Source organism: Erythrolamprus reginae, chromosome 4 (assembly GCF_031021105.1).
Source record: "Erythrolamprus reginae isolate rEryReg1 chromosome 4, rEryReg1.hap1, whole genome shotgun sequence".
Lineage (NCBI taxonomy): Eukaryota > Metazoa > Chordata > Lepidosauria > Squamata > Dipsadidae > Erythrolamprus > Erythrolamprus reginae.
Genome location: NC_091953.1, coordinates 25,696,897 through 25,724,718, shown reverse-complemented (window position 1 = coordinate 25,724,718; position 27,822 = coordinate 25,696,897). Strand labels below are relative to the sequence as shown.

The following is a 27,822-nucleotide window of genomic DNA, read 5'->3' as shown; positions in this document are numbered from 1 at the left end:
CGTCACATGCGCAGAAGCAAAAAAACAAGATGGCGGTGCCTACGGCGCTACCAAAAAGACCAGTTTATGTTTGTGAGCAACTGGCCATTGCTGCTGGTTAAGCAAGCAGGGGGGAATTCCCACTATGGTTCTGTAGAACAGGCCTGACCCATCAGGAACCCACCTGTGGTATGGAAGTTAAAATAGGTTGTTGTTTGGAATTCAGAAAACAGCACACCTATAATTTTCCAGTTTAAGACCACAGTATTTAACAAAGATTTCCCGCATCAATCACACTTGTAATTCTTACATTTCTGTATTACATTTTGCGTTTTTTCCTACTTTGAAAATTGTGTGTGTTGGAAATGCTTGAGTGTCTATGTTAATATTTTGTTTTGACCTGAAAAATTGGAATTCTACTTTCAAAACAAATTTCGATTTAGATGTGTCCAGGTTACAGACTAACAGAATGTTCCAGTTGAATGAAACTTGGCCAGAAAAACTGAACAAGGATATTTCATTCTCAAAAGCTGAGATTTTTCTACAGGAATAATTTCCAGGGATTTGTTTAAAGGGTTCCAGTGTTCAAGTTGGACGGTTATAGAAATTCTCCACATAGATATTTGCTTTAAGGTAGCATTATTATGTGTGCGCCCACTATTTGCCTTTCATAATGCATTGTGCTGAGGTTCTCTACTAGAACTGTGTATAGTTTGTTTGTTTGTGTGTATGTTTTTATTTAAGTTTTTTTTTAGGTTTTTAATGTAAAATTGTTATTTTAGACTTAATATTAGATTTGTCATTGTATACTGTTTTATCACTGCTGTGAGCCGCCCCGAGACTGCGGAGAGGGGCGGCATACAAATCAAATCAAATCAAATCAAATAAAAAATGAAATGAAATGAAATGAAATGAAATGAAATGAAATGAAATGAAATGAAATGAAATGAAATGAAATAAAATAAAATAAAATAAAATAAAATAAAATAAAATAAAATAAAATAAAATAAAATAAAATAAAATAAAATAAAATAAAATATAAAATAAAATAAAAAAACCGCAATGCAGTGGTAGAATTGTGGCCTGAGTCTGCTGCAGGGCATTCTTTGCTGTTCAAAGTGCTGCTTAGTTTCACCTAGTGCAGAGGCGGGCAAAGTTGGCTCTTCTATGACTTGTGGACTTCAACTCCCAGAATTCCTGAGCCCAATCACGCTAGCTCAGTAATTCTGGGAGTTGAAGTCCACATGTCAGAGAAGAGCCAACTTTGCCTATCCCTGACCTTGTGATACGTGCATTTTACTGTGATAACTTTGTTTCACCTGCGATACATGCATTTTACTGTGAATAAGAGGCACAATTTTTTTCCCTTTCATCCTCCATGCCAGTTTCTACATGAAATGAATGAAAGAAAGCTGCACTGTGAAATCTTGATTGCTTTGACATTATGATAGTGACCCCATTTGTTGAAGGAAGTGCCAAGTGCATTAACTCAACAATATAAAGCAGGAACCTACCTCTCTGCCAGTTCACTTCCTCCCACGCTGTGTGGGCACACATGTACAGTGTGCAAAAAAAAATCCATTTTTTTAAAAAAAACCAAAAACAAGATGGCAATGGCATGCACAGTGTTTGTTTTATTTATTTGTTTGTTTATTTGTTTATTTGTTTATTTGTTTATTTGTTTATTTGTTTATTTGTTTATTTGTTTATTTGTTTATTTGTTTATTTGTTTATTTGTTTATTTGTTTATTTGTTTGTTTGTTTGTTTGTTTGTTTGTTTATTTGTTTATTTGTTTATTTGTTTATTTGTTTATTTGTTTATTTGTTTATTTGTTTGTTTGTTTGTTTGTTTGTTTATCTGTTTGTTTGTCTGTTTGTCTGTTTGTTTGTTTATTCATTCATTCATTCATTCATTCATTCATTCATTCATTCATTCATTCATTCATTCATTTATTTATTTATTTATTAGATTTCTACTCCGCCCTTCTCTTCAGACTCAGGGCGGTTCACAACAAGAAAAATTCAACGTCTAGAAATCTAACTCTAAAAACATCCTAAAACCCCAATCTCTTAAAACCAATCCCTCACATTCACCCAATCATATACAGTGGTACCTCTGCCTAAGAACGCTTCTACGTAAGAACTTTTCTAGATAAGAACCGGGTGTTCAAGATTTTTTTGCCTCTTCTTAAAAACCATTTTCTACTTAAGAACCTGAGCCTGGAAAAATTCCCCAGGAAATTTGAGAGCGGCATAAAAGCCCGGCCAGTTTCCTGCCATTCCCCCTGGGTTTTTCTCTCTGGCGCAGTGTATGGGAGGCAGCCTCACGCCGGGTGTAGGAAGGCGTGTGCTCCTCATCGCTGCCTCAGAGTTCCTCTTTTTTAAAAAAGCCTTAAAGTATTGGATTTTTTTTTATTCCTCTCACCTCACCTTCTTCCTTTGGCAGCGACTGTCCTCTTCTTCCTCCTCCTCCTCCTCCCATCCAAATTCTGAGCTTTTATTTCTTTCCTAATGGGTTTGCACGCATTATTTGTTTTTACATTGATTCCTATGGGGAAAATTGCTTCTACTTACAAACTTTTCTACTTCAGAAACATAGAAACATAGAAGACTGACGGCAGAAAAAGACCTCATGGTCCATCTAGTCTGCCCTTATACTATTTTCTGTATTTTATCTTAGGATGGATATATGTTTATCCCAGGCATGTTTAAATTCATTTACTGTGGATTTACCAACCACGTCTGCTGGAAGTTTGTTCCAAGGATCTACTACTCTTTCAGGAAAATAATATTTTCTCATGTTGCTTTTGATCTTTCGCCCAACTAACTTCAGATTGTGTCCCCTTGTTTTTGTGTTCACTTTCCTATTAAAAACACTTCCCTCCTGAACCTTATTTAACCCTTTAACATATTTATGTCCCCCCTTTTCCTTCTGTCCTCCAGACTATACAGATTGAGTTCATTAAGTCTTTCCTGATACGTTTTATGCTTAAGACCTTCCACCATTCTTGTAGCCTGTCTTTGGACCCGTTCAATTTTTTCAATATCTTTTTGTAGGTGAGGTCTCCAGAACTGAACACAGTATTCCAAATGTGGTCTCACACAACCTGGTCACAGAAAGAATTAAGTAGAGATACCACTGTATATACATTCGTCAGGGGCTAGTTGGTAACCTTCAGTGGCCCCAACCCTGTCCACAGAGGTGAATCTTTAAGGCTTTCCAGAAGGCAAGGAGGGTGAGGACAGTACGAATCTCTGGGGGGAGTTGATTCCATAGGGCCAGGGCCACCACAGAGAAGGCTCTTCTCCCGGGCCCCACCAAATGACATTGTCTAGCTCAGTGTTTCCCAACCTTTTTTGAGCCGCGGCACATTATTCATATTTTCAAAATCCTGGGGAACATTGAAAGGGGGGGGCGGGCTAAAGAAAAGTTTGGACAAAAAACCCCTCTTTCTTCCTCCCTTTCGCTCTATTTCTCCCTCTTTCTCTCTTTTCCTTCCTTCCCTTCTTTCTCTCTCTCCATCCGTCTTTCTTTCTTCCTCTCTTTTTTGCTCTCTTTCTCTCTCCCTCCTTCCCTTCCTCTGTCTTTCTCTCTCCCTTGCTCTCTCTCTCTGTCTCTCTTGCTATCTATTTCTTGCTTTTTTCTCTCTCTCTTTCACTGTCTTGCTATATGTCTCTTTCTTTCTCTTTGCCTCTCTTGCTATCTCTCTTTCCTTCTCTTTCTCTCTCTCTCTGCCTCTCTTGCTAAGTCTCTCTTTTTCTCTTGCTATGTCTCTTTCTTTTTCTCTCTCTCTGCCTCTCTTGCTGTCTCTCTTTCTTGCTCTGTCTCTCTTTCTCTGCCTCTTTTGCTGTCTCTCTTTCTTGCTCTGTCTCTCTTTCTCTGCCTCTCTTGCTATGTCTCTCTTTCTCTCTCTCTCTGCCTCTCTTATATGTCTCTCTTTCTTTCTCTTTCTCTCTCTCTCTGCCTCTCTTGCTAAGTCTCTCTTTTTCTCTTGCTATGTCTCTCTTTCTTTTTCTCTCTCTCTGCCTCTCTTGCTATGTCTCTCTTTCTCTGCCTCTCTTGCTGTCTCTCTTTCTCTGCCTCTCTTGCTATGTCCCTCTTTCTCTCTCTCTCTCTTGCTATGTCTCTCTTTCTCTCTCTCTCTGTCTCTCTTGCTATGTCTCTCTTTCTCTTTCTCTTTCTCTCTCTGCCTCTCTTGCTAAGTCTCTCTTTTTCTCTTGCTATGTCTCTCTTTCTTTTTCTCTCTCTCTGCCTCTCTTGCTATGTCTCTCTTTTTCTCTCTCTCTGCCTCTCTTGCTATGTCTCTCTTTCTCTCTCTTTCTCTGCCTCTCTTGCTGTCTCTCTTTCTTGCTATGTCTCTCTTTCTCTCTCTCTCTGCCTCTCTTATATGTCTCTCTTTCTTTCTTTCTCTCTCTCTCTCAATTGACCGCCACGTCAGGGCTCCCGCTTGCAGTCAGCTGAGAGAGAGAGAGCGCTCCCTCTCGCCGCCGCCTGGAGCTCCCTCTCGCCGCAGCCATCTCCCTGCGACTGCCTGCGGCCGCTGCAGCCCCCCCCCCCCCACCGGGCCACAAAGGACATTTGCCGCCGACGCCAGTGAAGCTTCAGCTGGGCGGGGCGCTGCCGGTACTTCCCTCCTGGGGCTCCCGCTCGCAGCTGTCCCCCGGCTTCTGCTCGATGCCGCGGTTTTCGGCGCTGTCCTGCTGTGCCCCAAAGAAGGAAGGCGGGAAAAAGGCGAGAAGAATGGAGCTCTCCTCCTTCCTGCCTTCCGTCTTTGGGGCCCAGCAGGACAGCGCCGAAAACCGTGGCATCAAGCAGGAGCCAGGGGACAGCTGCGAGCGGGAGCTCAGTGCAAGGAGCCGCTGACTGCGGGCCCCAATTTGCCCGGGGCCCGGTAGCGCGCTCCCTGTAGTACCCGTCTATCGGTGGCCCTGGCTTTGCGCCATGAAGAGAAAACGGCAGCAGGGAAAAGTCGGCCGTTTTCTCTTCATGGCGCAAAGCCACACAGTCCCGGACTCTCGGATTCCTCGCCCCAAGGCAGGAGGCAGTGGCGGAGAAGAGTGGGCGGATCGGGCAGGCAATGGGGCAGGACGGAGAAGCCAGGGGCGCGTTTGGCCGGAGGCACCGTGGGGAGCAGGGGCAGGGTGGTGCGGCAGTAGGAGTAAAGGGAGCCGCGGCTGCCCCTGCCTCCCCACGGTGCCTCCGGCCAAACGCGCCCCTGGCTTCTCTGCCCTGCCCCATTGCCCGCCCGATCCGCCCACTCTCCTCCGCCGCCTCTCGCCGCGGCACACCTGACAGTGTCTCGCGGCACACCACTGTGCCGCGGCACACCGGTTGGGAAACGCTGGTCTAGCTGACAGTTCTGGAAACTCAGCTTCCATGCATGCTCAGAGGGAATTTTTTTTAAAAAATCAAAAAATCAAAAAGAGATAGCAGCATTCACGGACCAGTACAGACTGATTCGAGTCGGTGACATCATCGGGACATCACCAGCAGGTTGCTACCAGGTTGGGTGAACTGGTTTGAACTGGGAGGAATGCACCCGTGACATGAACCAAACAAATATGGCTCTTCCATAATGAATATATAAGTATCACCCAAGCAGATTTGCTAGGAAGCCACATGGTTCTTATGCTTGCCATTTATTTGGGCTGCTCAAGGTTGAGTTAATTCAGTTCCTTAAATTCAGGTTTGTAGTTAGGGGTTAAGGTACAGATTAGAACCAAGAGCAGCGTAAGCGATGTGCGTTTGTACACGGGGAAGGGGAGAGGGAATGGCATAAACAAGGACAGAATGTTGTGATCATGAATGAAAAACAGATTTTGAAAAATTGGCTGAGTTCTACATGTTGCTAAATCATCTTTTGCCCCGATCCCAGCTACAGAGGAGTCAACCTCATACTGACCTTGGCAGCACAGGCAGCTATTATGCATGACATGTTCCTGTGGAGCTTCTCATTTTTAGTCTCACACATATTTTCCTTCAGCAGAAGAAAAAGCTCATAATTCATAAATAGAAAGCGACTCTATGAATCCTAGTGTTGTTCAGTAAATGTTTGTGGAAATTGATTTTTTTGCCTCTTCTTAAGAACCTTTTTCTACTTAGGAACCTGAACCCAGAAAAATTTCCCAGGAAATTTGAGAGCGGCACAAAGGCCCGGCCAGTTTCCTGCCGTTTCACCTTTAATCCTGGCCATCTTGGGCTTTTCTGGGCTGCCAGAGGAGCCTTTCGGTGGTGCTTAAGGAGGCTTTGGCAGTCCAGAGCGAACAAAGCATTTTCCTTTTTCTGGCCGCTTGGAGAGGGAATAAACCTCTGTTAGCTACAGAAAAAAGAAACACTCCCTTCGCTCTGGGCAGCTGAGGAGTCACCCCAGCGAAGGAAAACCGCCGGCTACAAAGCGAGTGAGCGAGAGGAGAGGGGAGCCCTTCAGCATGGGAAAGAAGAAGCAGCAGGTAGAAGTAACAACACCTAGTTATGGCAGGCAGTATATGGGAGGCAGCCTAACGCTGAGTGTATTGGAGGCGTGTACTCCTTCTCGCCATCTCAGAGTTCCTCTTTTTTTTTTAAGCCTTAAAGTTTTGGTTTTTTTTTTTATTCCCCTCACCTCACCTTCTTCTTTTGGCAGTGACTGTCCTCTTCCTCTTCTTCCTCCTCTTCTTCCCACCCAAATTCCGAGCTTTTATTTCTTTCCTAATGGATTTGCACACATTATTTGCTTTAACATTGATTCCTATGGGGAAAATTGCTTCTTCTTAAGAACATTTCTACGTAAGAACCTGGTCCTGGAACGAATTAAGTTTTTAAGTAGAGGTACCACTGTAATTTTCTTCTGTCCCCCCCCCCCTCTAGGCAGGGGCCAATGCCAAACAAAGAAACGAGTTGCAGTTACTTATTATTACTATTTTTTAGAACTGCTCAGGGAAACTATGTCAGACATTCTTGGAAATAATCCTTAAAACAGTTCGCTTCACACTGTGTCGATTTTTTTCAGCCAAGAATTACGAAAGGCACTAATCATGTCACTCCTGATGAGCAAAACAAATTTGTAGCAAATGCAAAAAAAGGGTATAAATTGAAATAGATGAAAGGGTGGGATTTTATATGAATATGTATATATGAACTTGACACCAATAGCTCAGCAACAGCTCATAGGTCAAGCAAAGAACTAAAGGAATTTTGATCTACAAACTCTTCTGAATAATAATAATAATAATAATAATAATAATAATCAGCTTTTTATGTTGGGAAAGCCTGGGAACCTTACCTCATAACTGTTCTGCCCCAAGGAATGTGGAGGTGGAGGTGGGGAAAACATCCACATGCCACAGGTCTGTTTTGCTCCCGATAGAATCTGCCAACGAAGGAAGCATGAGTAGCAGGGAAGGGGGGAGTTTGGCAGACAGCCCAGGAGGAGATCAATCATCCTTATCATCCCTGGATTCTGAACAAGAACTTATGACAGATCCACGCATGTGTAGAGTGATGCACAGGAGAGAACAACTGAAGGATTATTACAGGAGATAAGTGAGGCCACCTGTGGTTGGGTGGGGCTGCTGTAATTAGTGCTACAGATAAAAAGAACAGCGTGCTGGTTTAGCCTTGTGGAAGTTTATCTGATTCATAGTTTCATCAAGATTGTGGTTTTGCTGTTTCCCTGTTCAAGACTGTGTGTGGACTTTCTGGACTTTGGAATTTGGACTCAATTTGCCAGTTACTGGGTGATAAATTGGATTGCATTCAACCTGTGCTTTCTCTGTACCAGAAAATCCCTTTGACATTTAAAAAGGGAGTTTTTTCTGCTTTTCTGTTGATAAAGACTTTTGGTTTTCCTTCTATTGTGTGGTGTGTGTCTTTCTGGACTAATTACCCTGTAATTACGGGTGGTTGGGACACACCGGCAGAACAATAACAAAGCCACCAAATAATAAAATAATCCAGAAATAGATATTCTCTATAAAATAGCCTTGGGTATTTCAAGCTGCCCCATAAAAGTATAGCAGTTATATAGTGAAAACTACAAGATAAGATTGGCTGTCAAAAATAGCTGCAAAAGTATATTTAAAACTACAGTGATATAACAGCTTATCACTAAAGGGTGCAAAGCAAAGTAAATCTTTATCTGGTCATAAAAGATACTCTGTATATCATCATAAAAAAATGAACTATTTCTTTGGCTGCCTATTTACAGTGGGGAATGTGTGTGCGCAAATTCTATAAAATATCTGCAATTTATCAACATTAGATTAAGAAAAGTAACAAATGTATCAAATGGTACTGTAATTGTTCAAAATTAGGTAAAACCTTGTTTCTGTCCATCCATTTGCTCCAAGGTCTAAGATTGCATTTATTTATCTTAGTTGTGTATTGCATTTATTAATCAAATTTGTAAGCTACCAAATTTCCAATAATAATAATAATAATATTAATAATAATAATAATAATAATAATAATAATAATAATAATAATAATAATAATAATTTATTAGATTTGTATGCCGCCCCTCTCCGAAGACTCGGGGTGGCTCACAACAAACGATAAAACAATATATACAGGCACAAATCTAATATTAAGAAAAAACTAAAAACCCTATCATGATTAAAAGCCAAACAGCACATACATAACAAACATAAATTATAATAAGCCTGGGGGAAAGGTGTCTCAAATTCCCCATGCCTGGCGGTATAAGTGGGTCTTAAGTAGTTTACGGAAGACAAGAAGGGTGGGAGCAGTTCTAATCTCCGGGGGGAGTTGATTCCAGAGGGCAGGGGCCACCACAGAGAAGGCTCTTCCCCTGGGGCCCGCCAGACAACATTGCTTAGTCGACGGGACCGGGAGAAGGCCAACTCTGTGGGACCTTATCGGCCGCTGGGATTCGTGCGGTAGCAGGCGGTTCCGGAGGTATTCTGGTCCAATGCCATGTAGGGCTTTAAAGGTCATGACCAACACTTTGAATTGTGACCGGAAACTGATCGGCAGCCAATGCAGGCTGCGGAGTGTTGTAGATACGTGGGCGAATCTGGGAAGCCCCACGATGGCTCTCGCGGCTGCGTTCTGCACGATCTGAAGTTTCCGAACACTTTTCAAAGGTAGCCCCATGTAGAGAGCGTTGCAGTAATCGAACCTCGATGTGATAAGGGCATGAGTGATTGTGAGCAATGACTCCCTGTCCAAATAGGACCGCATCTGGTGCACCAGGTGAACCTGGGCAAACGCCCTCCTCGCCACAGCCGAAAGATGATGTTCCAATGTCAGCTGTGGATCGAGGAGGACGCCCAAGTTGCGCACCCTCTCTGAGGGGGTCAATAGTTCCCCCCCCCCAAGGTAATGGACGGACAGATGGAATTGTCCTTGGGAGGCAATACTCACAGCCACTCTGTCTTGTCTGGATTGAGTTTGAGTTTGTTGACACCCATCCAGTCCCCAACAGCCTCCAGGCACCGACACATCACTTCCACTGCTTCGTTGACTGGACATGGGGTGGAGATGTACAACTGGTATCATCCGCATATTGATGATACCGGTGAAGTGAAAATTTATGTTTTTTATTAAATGAGGTCAAGGTTTCCCCAATTTTGGAGCATAAGGGCTCTCATACTTAATGTCTTTAGAAGATAAAATGGATCATTTTTATACCTAATAGAATATTGCACATATAAAAGAATCTGTTCTCGCTCTTCGTTGGTCCCTCCTATTCTACTAAAACAATCTTCAATGGAAAACGTTTCAATTTGTAAATTCTTGCTTGCAATCCTGTTTAAATGTATACCATGTTAAGTATGTTCAGGACATAAACACCCAGATTCAGTCAAAGTCCTCGGAGAGGGGCGGCATACAAATCTAATAAATTATTATTAAGAATTATTATTAAGAATGCTGAGTTTAGGCTATGGCATAAATAAAAGCCCTGCTAATAAACCATATTAAGAAAAATTAATTGCTTATTCCTCTCTTACTTTTGGCCTAATACCATAAAAGACCCCAACTAAAGACACAGCATAATTTTTCAGACGTTAAATATGAAGAAAAGAGAAATTGCTACGGAGGTACTGGGGCCTTAAGTCTCAAAACTGATTATTACAAAATCTCAAATATACCCTGTTAATCAAAATAGCCAAAATTAGGATACATAGTCTAAGTATTCAGCCTGGTATAAGGCAGATTATACTTACTGGAAATTATTATTATTATTATTATTAGTATTATTATTATTAGTAGTAGTAGTAATATTTATTAGATTTGTATGCCACCCCTCTCCGAAGACTCGGGGCAGCTCACAACAGTAATAAGAAACAGTGTAACAATGGGACAAATCTAATAATAAAAAATATATAAAAACCCCAACAATTAAAAACCACACAGCACATACATACCAAACATGAAATATAAAAAGCTTGGGGGATATGTCTTAGTTCCCCCATGCCTGGCGATACAGGTGGGTCTTGAGTAACTTGCGAAAGACAAGGAGGGTGGGGGCCGCTCTAATCTCCGGGGGGAGTTGGTTCCAGAGGGCCAGGGCCGCCACAGAGAAGGCTCTTCCCTGGGGCCTGCCAAACGACATTGTTTGGTCGACGGGACCCAGAGAAGGCCAACTCTGTGGGACCTAATCGGTCGCTGGCATTTGTGCGGCAGAAAGCGGTCCCAGAGGTATTCTGGTCCAATGCCATGTAGGGCTTTAAAGGTCATTACCAACACTTTGAATTCTGACCGGAAACTGATCGGCAGCCAATGCAGACCACGGAGTGTTGTAGAAATGTGGGCGAATCTGGGAAGCCCCATGATAGACGGGTTCTCGGTAATGTGCAATCTTTCCTAATTCTATTCACAAATGAAACTGCAAATAAGACATTATAACATTTCTAGGATGATCACAGAGAACCAGAGTAATTTCCAAAGACATTATTGGTTCCTTCTGATGAAGAAGATGATACCTTTAACAAAGCAGTGTCATTGGTTGTGTACTTGGTCTTAGCTCCTCACTCATCCTCCTTAATGAAAAGCCATGGTCACCTTCTGGCCCCATACTACTTAACAGTGCATTGTAACTTGAGGGGAGTGGGAACCTTCCGAGCATATTCTGCCATTGCGTCAAATGAGATGTAGCTCACTTTTCATTTAGTAATAAAATGACTTTCTGTGTAATTAACCTCCTATGCCCTTGGGGAAAGTTTATCTATTTTATAAAACAAGGAGAATTTTGTGAAGGTCTTAAAGTTTTCAAGTATGTTCAACAAACCCTTAATAGCCTACATTTGGCAGTAAAATGTAATATGACTAAAACCAGAATGCAACCAAAAAAAACACACAAGAATGGGGGTAGGAGTAAGGGAGATTTATTAGATTTTTTTCTGTAAAACTGAAATTCTTCAGAGGGAAGACTATCTAGAAAAATATGTCAATGTTATAATGCAATGGACCACAGAATGAAGTTTATGAGTTGTTTATTTCAGTGTATAAATATTAATGGATTTTAAAAAAGCCAAATGCAAAATCCTCCGTCTATACATATGAACAAATGAACAGTAATATAGAATCTTAGCATCATAGTGTAGAAGAAGCTATGTACGAGTCCAGTTTTGTACTCAATGCAAGAGTTCAATAAAAAGTATTATCAGCTAGGATTTTCCAATTGGTCCCTACGCAACAAAGAGGGGCTATTGAATTTTACTGATACCACAGCATTTAAAAAAAAATCTTTTCCGTCTGATCCTGTCAAAGCTATTCCGGTCACAATTCAAACTGTTGGTTATCACCTACAGTGCCCTACATGGCATCGGACCAGAATATCTTCAGGACCGTCTTCTGCCACACAAATCCGCCGATTAGGTCCCACAGAGTCTGCCTTCTCAGGGTCCCATCGACTAAACAATGCTGTCTGGCGGGACCCAGGGGAAGAGCCTTTTCTGTGGTGGCCCCGGCCCTCTGGAATCAACTCCCCCCAGAGATTAGGACTGCCCCCACCCTCCTTGCCTTTCGAAAGCTCCTGAAGACCCACCTATGTCGCCAGGCATGGGGAAACTGATATACCCCTAGCTACTATGGGTTTATGTAAGGTCTGTTAGGTTGTGTGATTGTTTTTATAATAAGGGTTTTAAATTGTTCTTTTAACATTAGATTTGTACATTGTGTATTGTTGTTGTGAGCCACTTCGAGTCTTCGGAGAGGGGTGGCATACAAATCTAATAAATTATTATTATTATTATTGTTGTTGTTATTATTATTATTATTATTATTATTTCAAGTAAGGGCTGAAAAGTTCACAGTGTAGGTGCTAGGCCAATTCTATAGAAAAGGTGTTCTCTAGCATGGGTAACATTCCTGCAAAGACTCATATTAAACTTCTACATGGAAGGCCAGAAAAAGAGTATTAGCAGAAGATCTCAAAAATAGTTGTGTTACATACGTGCGTATGTAGTATAGATTTGCATAACTGCTGCTGATAGGCTAATCTAGAGGCAGGAGAAATAAACTGCTGTCAGTGGCTAGTAGGTTCCAGGGAAGCCCTTAAAAATGGCTTCCCTGCAACCTGATAGCAGTCTAACTAATAGACAAGGTGCTGAACATTTCCTATGACTCATCCCTTCTTTTACACGCGAATCTAACAGTTGGGGAAAGTTGTTATCTCAGTCATTTGGTCTTCAACAAGCAGAGTTGTAAAACATGTTGACCAGGTTCCAGAAGAAAATAAGAAAATCAATGAATTTATTTTTAAAACATTTAAAATATGAACTTGGCTGTACTAGACAAATTATGACAACAGTGGGCCCAAGAGATTGGCTGAGATAATGTTGTTTTGTTTTAAAGTGCAATTTTCTTGGAATTTCTAGACAATTTGTCATTTGTTAAAAATGTTTCTTAATATAACCCAGAAATAATCCGTGTTGTAACCAAAAACACAACAGCAGAGGCTGGAATGCACAGGATCAAAAAAAAAGTCACAAGTAGTAACTCACTTTATAGTCTCTATTCCTATTTAGTTTACAACTTAAAATTCTACATTTGAAATAATTTTACACAGGTCAATATAATACTGGTTCATTTTATCACACATTCTGTATATTCATGAATTTTTTGGTAGAATACCAAGAGACCCTTAAAGCATATTGGAGAGTGTAATATTGTAATTTCACCCAAGGCTGTCTGACTTTTAAAAATAAGGTCACAAACAACTGTGATTTCTTTTTGATGCAGGAAAAACACTTGGCACAGGTGCTTTTGGGAAAGTAGTGCAAGCGGTTGCATTCGGAATTAAAAAATCACCCATGAATAAAGTAGTTGCCGTGAAAATGCTGAAAGGTATGATGAGCCTGTGTCGAGAAAATCCTTATATTTATGGGACATAAGATTTGACTCATCGTTGAGGGCAATCAAAATGAAGGCACCCTTATTTTCAAATGTTCAAAATTTGTAATCGGTGCAATTTATTACCTAATATAGAGCATTTTTGCAATAATATAGTGATAGACAGCAGCTTTTGAAAATGGCTGAGCTATACTCACTGATTCTTTGCTCCTCCCCCCCTCTCTTTGTCATTGATGCAAAACATTAATCATTAAATTATAAAAGCTGAAATAATCAACCGCTAGCCTCAGAAATGGGCAGCCAAAATGTTTACTGCCACACTATGGGTGTGGATTATTTTGTGGGTGCGGCTTGATGGTCATGTGCCTGGGTAGGAGTGGCTTGCGGGCCATGTGACCAGGTGGGAGTGGCTTGAATGATCATCGTCGTTCAAGTGAACTTTTAAGTCCTCAATTTACAACCTCACCAGTGTTGCTTTCTGGGGTGACAATTTACTTTGTGTTTCCCGCTTTTTTCATCTTTCCTCCTTCCTGGTCTCGGGAGGTGGCCCTGTGAGGCTGGAGGGGAGCAGGGCAGGAGAGAGGGAAGGTCATCCGAGGCCAGGAAGGAGGAAAGAGGAAAAAAGCGAGGAGCGCGCAGCAGCAGCAGGGGAAAAAAGGAGAGCCCAGCCGAGACCAGTAATCCCGGAAGTGACTGCCACCGATCAGCTGGAGCTGTGCACGCAGCTTCATTTCTGCCGGTGGAACTGCATTCCACCCTGTCCTGCCTGCTGCCCACCCCTGGCTAGCCTCCTGGCGAAAGTTTATAGACAAAACTCAGCCCTTAGTCAGTTCCATGGGTGTCCTGGAACAACATCCACATATTCAGATCCAGATTTGACATCAACAAATTCCATATACCCGAATAGAGTGAATTGAAGAGGAAGAAAAGCAGGTATCCAATATAAATAAAGGATCCAACAACCAAGAAATAACTTGCTCCACCTTGGAAAGAACAGACAGTTGCACAGCAGTTCCAAGTTTAAGTTTCTGGAACAGGTGACATAATCGCAGTCCGAATTTCCAACTATGAAAAGAACCCCAGCAATGAAGTGATCTGAAGTTCAGCAAGAAACATTGGCTAGGAGTAAAACCATCTGGCAATCTCGACCAGAGCAACCTAGTCATGAAGCTGGGACTCAGCCCTTCCCTTTAATACCGTAATTTATCTTATCCTTGCAGAAGGAGCAACAGCAAGTGAATATAAAGCTCTGATGACCGAATTGAAGATTTTGATACATATAGGCCATCATCTTAATGTGGTGAATCTGCTAGGAGCATGTACAAAAGGGAGAGGTAAAAAAACCCCAAAAATAACTCAAATCTGAAGCTCTGATTTTGTTTTATTTATTGCAGAGCTGAAAGTAACTTGTTTTGCTTTTATGTTATTGTTAGTTTTATTCATTGCAGAGCTGAAAGTAACTTGTTTTGCTTTTATGTTATGAGAAAAAGGCAGGACAGTTCATGCTAAGTTCACATCAATTTTGTTTTTTATTGTTTTAATTTTAAGAGAGCTTTTACCTTGTGCTGGTACTATTAACAGGAATGCATTTTCTATATTCACCTTGTCATTCATGTTGTTCCCAGGGCCACTGATGGTGATAGTTGAATATTGCAAATATGGAAATTTATCAGGTTATTTGAAGAGCAAAAGGGATTTATTTTTTACCCACAAGGTAAGGCCCCAATTACCTAAGGATGGTTTTTCAGCTCATCACAAAGTTACGTTTTGTCTCACTGCAGCACTGTATCAAACAAAGTGATCTCAAACGAATTCAGAAATAAGAAAATGGAGGCTTGAGAGGTTTTACTTATAGGGCATACACTAGCCACACCTACACATGGTTTAGCAAAGAGGGAGAAAGTTGTGATACGTCATGTGATGACACTGTGACAACACAAGTTTGACACCCCTGCCCTATAGCTTTACTGTGATTTTTGATTCAACAAGTTACAGTATCACATCAAAATGATCATGTAAATCTTTTCCTAAGGATATAGCTCAAATAAATAGGGAACTCTGAAAAAGTTTTAGATTAGAAATCAAAAGTGATGTTCGGGCATGTAAGCATTCCTGAAAGTGGGAATCTGATTAGCGGCATAAATGTTATTACTATCACTTAAAAGCAATTTATTTTCAGGAAATGCATTATAGAGCAGGGGTCTCCAACCTTGCTGTTCTGTCGGGCTCTCTGGTAGAATCCTCCCGAAAATTCACAGGTACAAATTTCAGACACACACATGTTTGAAAATTCAAAACAATGTTCTTTATAACAAAAATTCAAATAAACGAAGCACTCTTTTTGTATAGCAAAGAGCACTCGTCTCCAACCAAACTGGTAATTGGTACAAGCCCCTTATCAGTTCTGAGATACTTAGCTTGCAGCTGTGAGGCAATTCACAGTCCTTCTTCTGTCACAAAGTGAAACACCCTTTGCTCTGCTTTAGTTTCAAAGCGGGAAAAAGCAACACACCAAGGTCAAAGTCAGCAAGGCAGGCACGAAACACAACGATCAGATAATCCTCCACAATGGCCAAACCCACAACGCTGCTCTTTATAGCAGCCTCACTATCACCAAATAACTGGAAGGCCCTAAAATTCAAAGTCACTCAGTCTTTTTAAAATTCAGCTAATGCCTGTTGTCCCCTATCCAGACCCTCGCAGCCTCCAATTACGGAGATGACATGTCCACAGCACCACCTAGTTCAGCAGAATTCTAGGAGCTAAAGTCCACAAGTCTTAAAGTTGCCAAGTTTGAAGATCTCTGCCTTACATCATGGCAATGGTTGATTCCACCCAGCAGTCTCATATACAGAAGTTGTTAAGTAGGAGAGGAGAGAGTATCATACTCTGCAGTACCCAACATAGTAGGGGCCAAGTGCAGAAAGTTTCTACTCAACTACCGCCAGTTAGTATCAATCCTGGAATATGGCACTGCTAAGCTTTGCAAAAAAAAATTCAATCAAAGGAATGTATGCCCTACAAGTTGTTGATTGTTTACATATTTATAGATTTAGTATTATGACTTTTCCCTCTTAAAAAGTTTCTAGCATGCATACAAACATTGTGGTTGATTAGTCATTGTGTAGGAAGAATTTTGTTCCATGCTTCTTTAAACTGTCAATATTTTTAAAATCTCTGTAGGACGTTACGCTTATCCCCTCTGCTTTTGTTCCAGACCATCTTAAATTGATCAAGCTAGAGTTGAAAATATTGACTGGGTAGAGAGTTAGCTGCACTAAAGCAATGAAATATGTTTTCCCCTGACAAATTAACTAGTAAACTGAAGATGCAGAGAACGCTCTGTCTAACAAAAGTGGTTTTACTCACTTGCATGAATCATTTCCAAGGGACTTAATTCTCATCACTGAAGAACATTAAGTTATGGAAGGAATTCACTGGCACGTTTCAAACTTTTTTTTGAATGGAAAGACACAAATAACCTACGGCTCGGCCTAAGTAATGTTAAGCACTTCAAAATCACATTGGGTTGGGTCCAGACTTAGTCATACTTAGAATTGACTCCAAAAACTCTCTGGTTTAAATAGCTCCTTGCTATTTAAATATGACTATCGCTGGCTTTATTCCTTTAATTGGAGTAGGGGGGGAAAAATTAAAGTCCATGTTTAATTATCCAATTGAAAGAGGTGGAACTCAAAAGTGTTTTGTAATGAACGGATAATGGAAAATTGCAATTCCCCATTGCTTTGCCAATAATTTCTCCTTGTTTAAATAAACAAGGATGGATCCATTCAAAGAGACCCTTTGATGGAGAAGAAGGATATTGAGCCCATCAGCGGTCAAAAGAAAAGACTGGAGAACATCCCAAGTCGAGAAAGCTTAGCAAGCTCTGGATTTCAGGAAGATAAAAGTCTAAGTGATGTGGAGGAGGAAGAGGACGGTAGGCATTAATTCCTTCCTTTTTCTATACATACAGCCTGTGTAGTTTTACAGTCAAGCTCTGCGTCTTTGACATTTTCTTGCTCCATTTATTGCTCTCGTAAACATCCGTGGGAGACGCTCAGGTCCAAGAAAAGATGGTTTAAAATAAGCTTATTTACAGAATTCCTCTGTCAGACAGGAAGATATGTTAACTGTCTTTCCTTATTCAAAGGGAAGTCTTTGGTATATCATAAGGTTTCTCCCCCCTTCTCATTAGTGAACTAAATTTGAAATGCTGTAAGGCAGGGGTCTCCAACCTTATTTTAAGTATCTATTTAAAGCTAATCTATTTAAAGTTGAAGAATAGAGTAGAGTAGACCTCGGTATACTAACTCGGTATACTAACAACAAAAGGTTTAAGTGCCAAAGCCCACTGCAACAACATAGCCAAGAAGGCTTCAAGAGTTGTAAACCTAATCCTACGTAGCTTCTGCTCTGGCAATCTCACACTACTTACCAGAGCTTACAAAACGTTTGCCAGACCCATCCTCGAATACAGCTCATCCCTTTGGAACCCATATCGCATCTCAGACATCAACACCCTTGAAAATGTCCAAAGATACTTCACCAGAAGAGCCCTTCACTCCTCCACTCGAAACAGAATACCCTACGAGACTAAACTTTCAATCCTGGGCCTAGAAAGCCTAGAACTAAGACGCCTTAAACAAGATCTAAGTATTGCCCACAAGATCATATGCTGCAACGTCCTGCCTGTCGGTGACTACTTCAGCTTCAACCACAACAACACAAGAGCACACAACAGATTTAAACTTAATATTAACCGCTCCAAACTTGAGTGTAAAAAATATGACTTCAGTAACCGAGTTGTCGAAGTGTGGAACTCATTACCGGACTCTGTAGTGTCATCCCCAAACACCCAATACTTTACCCTTAGCTTAGATTATCCACGGTTGACCTATCCAGATTCCTAAGAGGTCAGTAAGGGGCGAGTACAAGTGCACTAGAGTGCCTTCCGTCCCCTGTCCTATTGCTCTCCTATATCTCCTATACCTTTCTTCTATTCCTGTATCTCTTCTTCTATTCTTTCACTGATATGTTCTATTACTATATCTTCTTTTCTATTCTTTCATAGATATATTTTACTATGAGTATCTTCTCTATAACCTTCATCATGTATTTTACTATGTATGTGTGTGTGTGTGTGTGTGTATCTATCTATCTATCTATCTATCTATCTATCTATCTATCTATCTATCTATCTATCTATCTATCTATCTATCTATCTATATATATATATATATATATATATATATATATATAAATAAAACTATATTTACAGCAGCACGAAGCTTAAAACTTCAGCCTGATGATGGTGAATGTGATTTCACCGAAACGTCGCATAGACACTCAAATATATATATGTCAAATGTTTTTTTAGCTGGTCGGCTATAAATAAAAATTACCTGCCTTGTAATGGTCCTGGGTTGGGCCTAGAGGCAAAAAGGAGCTGTGACGTTCCTTTAATATACCAGGGTGATCTGACATATAATGTGTCTTTAAAGTCCACAACAGGAATGCATTTATTCTCCTGCTGTAAGGAGGACGAGTTGATATTAACCGCTTGCATGTCGCTTTCATTTCAGATGTCAATGATTTCTACAAATGGCCCCTCACCATGGAAGACCTGATTTCTTACAGTTTTCAGGTAGCCAGAGGCATGGAATTTTTGTCATCTCAAAAGGTTAGTTTTCCTTCTTTGCATTTGCCTCCAGAATAGCAACGACAATTGTTAAAGTAATATGCCTATAAGGCTGAGTATTTTTTTTAGCTATTTATTGGATCTCTCAACTACCTACTTCACCAATTTCACGTGGTGTACAAAATGAAGCATAGGATAAAGCATAAAACAATCAATTAAATTATTTAATATCTACATGAAACCGCTGGGTGAGATCATCCAAGGGCATGGGGTGAGGTATCATCAGTATGCAGATGATACCCAGCTTTACATCTCCACCCCTTGTCCAGTCGGCGAAGCAGTGGAAGTGATGTGCCGGTGCTTGGAGGCTGTTGGGGTCTGGATGGGTGTCAACAGACTCAAACTCAACCCGGATAAGACGGAGTGGCTGTGGGTTTTGCCTCCCAAGGACAATTCCATCTGTCCATCCATCACCCTGGGGGGGGAGTCACTAACCCCCTCAGAGAGGGTCCGCAACTTGGGCGTCCTCCTCGATCCACAGCTCACATTAGAGAAACATCTTTCAGCTGTGGCGAGGGGGGCGTTTGCCCAGGTTCGTCTGGTGCACCAGTTGTGGCCCTATTTGGACCGGGAGTCACTGCTCACAGTCACTCATGCCCTCATCACCTCAAGGCTCGACTACTGTAACGCTCTCTACATGGGGCTACCTTTGAAGAGTGTTCGGAAACTTCAGATCGTGCAGAATGCAGCTGCGAGAGCTATCATGGGCTTTCCTAAATTTGCCCATGTCACACCAACACTCCGCAGCCTGCATTGGTTGCCGATCAGTTTCCGGTCACAATTCAAAGTGTTGGTTATGACCTATAAAGCCCTTCATGGCACCGGACCAGAATATCTCCGGGACCGCCTTCTGCCGCACGAATCCCAGCGACCAGTTAGGTCCCACAGAGTTGGCCTTCTCCGGGTCCCGTCAACTAAACAATGTCGTTTGGCGGGACCCAGGGGAAGAGCCTTCTCTGTGGCGGCCCCGACCCTTTGGAATCAACTCCCCCCAGATATCAGAGTTGCCCCCACCCTCCTAGCCTTTCGTAAGCTCCTTAAAACCCACCTCTGTCGTCAGGCATGGGGGAATTGACATGTTCCTTCCCCCTAGGCTTATAAAATTTGTGTATGGTATGCTAGTGTGTATGATTGGTTTTTAACTTGTGGTGTTCTTAAAATTAATTTAATATTGGATTTGTCTTGTATTGCTGTTGCTGTGAGCCGCCCCGAGTCTGCGGAGAGGGGCGGCATACAAATCTGATTAAACTTAAACTTAAAAAAAAAACCCGTATACATAATAGGATATAATCCTTTGGTTGCATAAGTGCAGACAGAAACAGACTCATTTTGTCACTAATGTTCTCAGTTGTGAAGAAGACAATATGAAAAATGCCTTCCAATTATTTTGATAAGAGCTTGCTTGAGCTTAGATTCAGATGCATGAGCATTAATAGTATTGAATGACACCGACACTAACAGTAAATGTAATTAACACAATCTTCTGGAAAAGCCAGATTTTAACTGTTCTATGGGAAGCTGTAAAAGTGGGAGACTTTACAATGGGTTTTGGTTGCCATTGCAAAGGACAATATGTACAGGTCCATCTGGTGATTTATTATTTATTATTCTTTTTGTACTCTCTATTTAACACTGCCTTCTCCAGAAGAAAATAGTGGCAAAGCAGCCTGAATTAAATCTGATGGAAAATTGTACAATTGTACATATGTATGCAAGCATGTAACATTCCTCACATTTTAGCAATTTTCCATTGGATTTAACTCACATAGCTTCTTTTTTTTTGGAATAGAAATTCTATACTCTAAATTGTTGTGTAACTGAAAATGTATGTATGTGTGTATATATGTCAACAGGTATATATATATATTTTAGACAAGATGGAATCTTTTAAATTGTTTCTTATCTCACTAACATTAAATAACAATTGCTAAACATGTATGAGACCACACAATTTTATTTTTATCTCAGTTCAGGGATTTAGAATCCCTTCTGAGAAGATATAATGTCAGAGACACATTTTAATACATTTACAATTTGAAGGGGAAATTGTACACCATTCTTTATTTCTCCAAAGCAGCTGAAAACTTAAGCAGGAGTTTCCTGACAGTTAGAGCAATTAATAGATGAAATGACCTACCTCCAGAGGTTGTGGGTGGTTTAAGAAGATATTCAGAATGTTCGGAAACTTCAGATCGTGCAGAATGCAGCTGCGAGAGCTATCATGGGCCTTCCTAAATATGCCCATGTCACACCAACACTCTGCAATCTTCATTGGTTGCCGATCGGTTTCCGATCACAATTCAAAGTGTTGGTTATGACCTATAAAGCCCTTCATGGCATCGGACCAGAATATCTCCGGGACCGTCTTCTGCCACACGAATCCCAGTGACCAGTTAGGTTCCACAGAGTTGGCCTTCTCCGTGTCCCATCGACTAAACAATGTCATTTGGCAGGACCCAGAGGAAGAGCCTTCTCTGTGGTGGCCCTGACCCTCTGGAACCAACTCCCCCCACCCTCCTTGCCCCCACCCTCCTTGCCTTTCGTAAGCTCCTTAAAACCCACCTCTATCGTCAGGCATGGGGGAATTTTATAAGCCCCCTAGGCTTATAAAATTTATGCATGGTATGTCTGTATGTATGTATAATTGGTTTCTTAAATTGGGGTTTTTCACATTACTTTTAATATTAGATTTGTTCATATTGTCTTTTTACTGTTGTTAGCCACCCCGAGTCTACAGAGAGGGGTGGCATACAAATCTAATTAATTAAAAAAAAAATTGGACGGCCATTTGTCCAAAATGATTGTAGCTATTCCTTCCTGAGCAGGGGGTTAGACTAGAAGACCTCCAAGAATCCCTTTGTTATTCTATTATTTTGTTAATTCCTTGATTCCAGGCACGAATCTTCAAAGAGGGGCGGGATACAAATCTAATAAATTATTATTATTAATTTGTAAACAAATATTATGCCTCTATAAGAATTTGTGTTCTATGTGTTATGACATGCCATCCTGCCTTTGCTTCATACCATTTATTTTAATGTTTTCAGTTAACTGTGTATTGTTATCCAATTTAAGCAGAAAGATATGCTAAAAATATACTTTTTAAAAGTATAAATAGAAATTATTTTGAGCAGCCAGTTTTCCCCAGCAAGCGTCATTGAGATAACTGATGACTCACATCACTGTTAACCAGAACTATTTAGTTCAATATGTTTAGAATGAAATAGAGAAGAAAGGTCACTTTTAATAAGTGTGGCCTCTATAGAGCAATTTTATCTGTGGGAAAACAAATTACTATTAAGTCAGCCATGTCAGTCTGTCATGTTTGGAAATATCCCTGAAAAATCAAGAATCATATAGTATCTCTCTTGTGTTAGAGGAAATGGGACTTTAACAAGTTATTTTTATGCAACTATTTTCTCATAGTGTATCCATCGTGATTTAGCAGCTAGAAACATCCTTTTATCTGACAACAATGTTGTGAAGATCTGTGATTTTGGCCTTGCAAGAGATACTTATAAAAATCCTGATTATGTGAGAAAAGGCGACGTAAGTACAGCATACTATTGTACTTGGTATTTTCTCTTTTGTTTATCATTCTGAACAGTTCCTGAAAAAGCTCTTTCAGTATTTATATTTTCTGTAGTCTAAAAGCATTGGTGCTCTTTGCTTTAGCACCAAAATGAGCAATCCAGATGAGTTGTATACATTGTGCATGTTTGCATCCTTCACAACAATGCTCGGAAATGTTCATCAGTTCTTTTATTTTTTTTAAAATAGTTTATATGTTGATACTTTATTTCTGGACTATCCTTGTCAGACCAGCCAATGAAAAATTTTGGAAGCCAGATGGCGAAGATGAGAAATGGGGCTAGCACTATATAATGATATAATACAAAATGTACTTATTGTTTAGACTTTAAACATATAGAACTTTATTTTATGAAGGAAGTGATATATTATGAATAGTTTCTTTTATTAAACATATATATAGATGTTCTGTTGAGCTCTCTGGTAGAATCTTCCCCAAAATGCACAGATACAATTTCAGACACACACACGTTTGAAAATTCAAAACAATGTTCTTTATAATGAAAATTCACTTAAACTAAGCCCTCTTTTGGTATAGCAAAGAGCACTTGTCTCCAAACAAACTGGTAATTTGTACAAGTCCCTTATCAGTTCTGTGATATTTAGCTTGCAACTGTGAGGCAATTCACAGTCCTTCTTCTTTCACAAAGTGAAACACACTTTGCCCTGGTTTAGTTTCAAAGCGGGGAAAAATCAGCACACAAAAGGTCAAAGTCAGTAAAGCACCCACGAAACACAAAGATCAGATAATCCTCCACAATGGCCAAACCCACAGGCTGCTATTTATAGCAGCCTCACTAATTACCACAACCGCACCCAACCACAGGTGGCCTCATTTTCTTTGATAATAATCTCTCAGTTGTTGTTGCCTATGCATCGCTCTCTGCATGCATGGCTGTATCATTAACTCTTGTTCTGAATCCAAGGAGGAGCTAGATAATTGATCTCCTTCTGAGCTGTCTGCCACACTCTCCTCCTCCCTGTCACTCATGTCTTCTTGGTCAGAGGAGCCTTCATCAGCAGATTCCACTGGGGGGGGCGCAAAACAGGCCTGCAGCATGTGGATGTCTCCCCCACAACCACAGTCCTTGGGGCAGGAGCAGGGCCAGAGCTAACCACAACAATAGAGAGAATTTATTAGCTGTATGATAAAATATTAAAATTTAGATAAAAGAGATTTTATTATTGTTTCCATTGATGTAATGTAACTTTTTATAGTGAGATGGGGAGGAAGCATTTTTATTTAGATTTTTAAGAATTGACAATGTTGTATAATATTAATAGAAATTTTTAGATGAGGAGAGATAAGAGCCTCCATTGAGTGAGCAATTCGAAAAGAAAAGTTTATATATGATTGATTTTAAGCATCGTTGTTGTGTTTATAACTATATATTGTTTTATTTTATGGTGGAGAATATATATATATATATACCCGAAAAAGTTTACAGCCAAGGCATAAAAGGACAAGATAATTGCTTCTTTTTTCTAGTGCTGAGCCAGATGGAGCTCAATGACTTTACAACAAATCCTGAGACCTATTGATTAGCCCTGTGGATTATTAGTCCTAACCCACAGGGCTAATTATTTATACCTTCCAATGTTTATACCTACACTGGAAGGTATAAATAACATATATAATTGTTTAAGAAGCCTACTATCCAGATACAATTTAGAAAATGAGGTAAGGGACACGCTCTTTGGCCTTTTTTTTTGCTAAAACAAAGTTCTGCTGCCTAGATCCAGAACTATGTTTTCTGTTTGTAAAATATAGCAGAGACTATACATGGTACTTAGGTTTTGTGTAAGATTACAAACAACCCCCAGAGTCCAAAAAGAGGAGCAGGAAATTGCTAGAAGAAGGATGTTATTGATTAAATTTGGTATCTACCATTGTGAGCCGCAGTGGCCCAGTGGTTAGAGCAAGGGTCCCCAAACATGGCGACTTTAAGATTTGTGGACTTCAACTCCCAGAATTCTCCAGCCAGCTATGCTGGCTGGAGAATTCTGGGAGTTGAAGTCCGCAAGTCTTAAAGTCGCCAAGTTTGAAGACCTCTGGGTTAGAGTGCAGTACTGTAGGCTACTTTTGCTGTCTGCTGTCTGCTTGCAATTTGGCAATTCAAATCTCAGCACGCTCAAAGTTGACTCAGCCTTCCATTCTTCCAAATTGTTGGGGCCAATATGCTGACTCTATAGACCGCTTAGAGAGGACAGTAAAACGCTGTAAAGTGGTATATGAGCCGAGGTGGCGCAGTGGGTAGGGTGCAGTATTGCACGGCACTAAAGCTGACTGCTAGATCTGTAGGTCAGCGGTTCAAATTTCATCACTGGCTCAAGGTTGACTCAGCCTTCCATCCTTCCGACGTGGGTCAAATGAGGACCCGGATTGTGGGGGCAATATGCTGGCTCTGTTAAAAAGTGCTATTGCTATCATGTTGTCAGCCGTCTTGAGTCTAAGGAGAAGAGTGGCATAAAAATAAATAAACAAACAAACAAACAAACAAACAAACAAACAAACAAACAAACAAACAAACAGATAAATAAATAAATAAATACATGAATGAATGAATGAATGAATGAATGAATGAATGAATGAATGAATGAATAAATAAATAAATAAATAAAAGTCTAACTGCTATTGCTATCTCTCTATGCTTAGACCTGGAGAGAAGTTTGCCCTAATATTATTATATCTCCCAACATGCAATGGAGCATTGAAGACAATTTGGCCGCCTGTATGTTGTTCTGAAGAGTTCTGAAGAAGAGTTAATGTTGGTCATATTCCATGAATGCAATGTCAAGAGTCCCCAAATACAAACAAAGCAATTTTAGAAGTCACTCTGCAGTGACTCCCTTATAGCACTGAACAGAGTCGTCCCATTTAAATCTTACTGAAATTCTCATAGGCTTGGATTCATGCAACTAAATAGAATGAGCTAAAATAGAATGGGTTTCTATGAGAAGTCAGACATTGCCTCACATTAAATGTGATCCAAACCATCACATCAGGCATGATATACAGTAGTTTGTTTTGGACCCACAGTGCTATATTTGTTAATATGGGTTTTGTATGCTGGGTGAACCCATTCAGTGTGTGAAATTATATTCCCTTTGGGCACATAACTCAGAAATAGCAATGTTTTGTCTAAATCTATATCCTATATCCTGATACCAATAGGAGTCTCCGGAGAGGGGCGGCATATAAATCCAATCAATCAATCAATCAATCAATCAATCAACAAACAAACAAACAAACAAACAAACAAACAAACAAAGGAGTTGACTAGAACTAAAGTTCTAAAGCTGGACCAGGGCCAGAAATTCAGCATCCTACTTGTATTTTTAGAATTATTGGCCAAGTGTGATTGGACACACAAGGAATTTGTCTTGGTGCATATGCTCTCAGTGTACATAAAATAAAAAGATACATTTGTCAAGAATCATGTGGTACAGCACTTAATGATTGTCATAAGGGGTCAAATAAGCAATGAAGAAACAATCAATATTAATAACAATCTTAGGATACAAGCAAGAAGTTTTTAAAAGGTTTATGATCTTTTGACCCAATGAAAAATCTACTTCCGTAAAACACTTACAAGATTCATGAACTTTCATTGCAGGCACGTCTTCCTCTCAAATGGATGGCACCAGAATCTATATTCGATAAAGTCTATAGTACCAAAAGTGATGTTTGGTCATATGGAGTGTTACTCTGGGAAATATTTTCTTTAGGTAAGAAAATTAAAAGATTTAAGATGCTCCATTTTTAAGGTTTAGGACATAAAATAGACATTTTAAATCCCACGTTTTCCTCGAACCTGTAGATAAGTTAGGATTCGCCTCTCCAAATTGTCAGATGAGTTTTATCCTACGGTAATACTAAGAGAGCCCTAAGTTGGGGAAAAGAATCTTCTACTCTAAATTATATCACTCACGATCATATAAGTTATAATGAAGTGAAAACAATCAAACTTCTGATCTAAATTCCCTAATTTGCTTTCAGGGCTATATATATATTTATATGTATAGATTTATTTCAAGCTGGTTTGCTCTCATCAGCTAGCCATACCCTCACATATACTCTCTCTCTGTTTGTGAATGAAGCCTGTTAGAAAACGGTGTAGAGCAGCAAAAAAAAAAAAAAAAGTATCAGCAAAAAACCTAAAACCTATGGTACTCAAAAGAACAGGGTTAATGTGGATTCCTTACCAACCTAAGGGAAACGGGATCCTTTGAAATTCTATGCAGTATGCAGAGCTTTTGTTAATGGTGTTTTAGGATAATTCTTGCCAACCTAGAGTCTAAAGGTCACATACTCTCCAGTTGGCATCCCATGCTGAATAAGACGCCGTAGAAGTTGTAACCTAGCTGTTTTTTAATTTTAATTTTTTTAAAAAAAAATTATTGGTATATAAACTTTAAAAAAATACAAAAAGGAAAAAAACAAACAAGCTAGACATTGTACAAAGCAAACAAAAAATTGAATTAAAACATATATACATACATTAATACCTTTAAGGTTATTTTACAGTACATACACTGCTCAGAAAAAATAAAGGGAACACTTAAAAAACAGAATATAACTGTTATATAATCAAACTTCTGTGAAATCAGACTGTCCACTTAGGAAGCAACACTGACTGACAGTCAATTTCACATGCTGTTGTGCAAATGGAAAAGTTGCGCAAATGAAATATTCAATGAGAATATTTCATTCATTCAGATCTAGGATCTGTTATTTGAGTGTTCCCTTTATTTTTTTGAGCAGTGTATATCGATTCTTATTTTATGCTTATTAACTATTCAGTCTATTTCTACAATCTTTATAATTTATTTATCTCTCTTTTTTTAAAAAAAAGATACCTTTATTGTAAGACAAGACATGAAAAACAAAGCAAAAGAACTCTAGCTGTCTTCAATTGCTGCTGGCAAACCACATCCCAAACATTTTCCCCCCAAAGGCATTGATCTCAAAATTGTGCTGTCAGATAAGAGATCCTTCTAGACACAGAGATAGGGGCAAGGGCAGAGGAGATGGAAGGTCATAACAACCAACCGCAGTTACTCACTAGCCCATTGGGTCACACACAATACTGGACCACTGGTACACACAGCTGCTTCCTTTCTGTACTGATCAATGGGACTCACCAGGCAGGCAAACACCAAAATATCTCAGACTGAAGTGGTACAAGGCATTCAAGATGAGAATGCTGAGGCATTGCATTCTTTTATGCAGGATACAAAATCCATCCTGCAA

The 27,822-nt window shown here is 40.1% G+C and overlaps 2 protein-coding genes across 2 annotated transcripts in view; both read left to right on the top strand.

Moving 5' to 3' along the window:
* The window catches only part of LOC139167118 (vascular endothelial growth factor receptor 1-like), a 38,751-nt gene extending 23,992 nt beyond the window's left edge, over positions 1 to 14,759 (top strand). The window contains exons 6-8 of the mRNA XM_070751539.1: positions 13,166 to 13,270; positions 14,497 to 14,610; positions 14,725 to 14,759. Coding sequence (XP_070607640.1) covers positions 13,166 to 13,270; positions 14,497 to 14,610; positions 14,725 to 14,759 — 254 coding nt within the window. The remainder of the gene's footprint in view (positions 1 to 13,165; positions 13,271 to 14,496; positions 14,611 to 14,724) is intronic.
* A 150-nt stretch (positions 14,760 to 14,909) lies between these two features.
* Positions 14,910 to 27,822, top strand: part of LOC139166404 (vascular endothelial growth factor receptor 1-like) — a 31,339-nt gene continuing 18,426 nt past the window's right edge. Inside the window, exons 1-5 of the mRNA XM_070749872.1 lie at positions 14,910 to 14,990; positions 17,057 to 17,216; positions 18,862 to 18,959; positions 22,404 to 22,526; positions 26,186 to 26,297. Of these exons, the coding sequence (XP_070605973.1) occupies positions 14,910 to 14,990; positions 17,057 to 17,216; positions 18,862 to 18,959; positions 22,404 to 22,526; positions 26,186 to 26,297 (574 nt within the window). The remainder of the gene's footprint in view (positions 14,991 to 17,056; positions 17,217 to 18,861; positions 18,960 to 22,403; positions 22,527 to 26,185; positions 26,298 to 27,822) is intronic.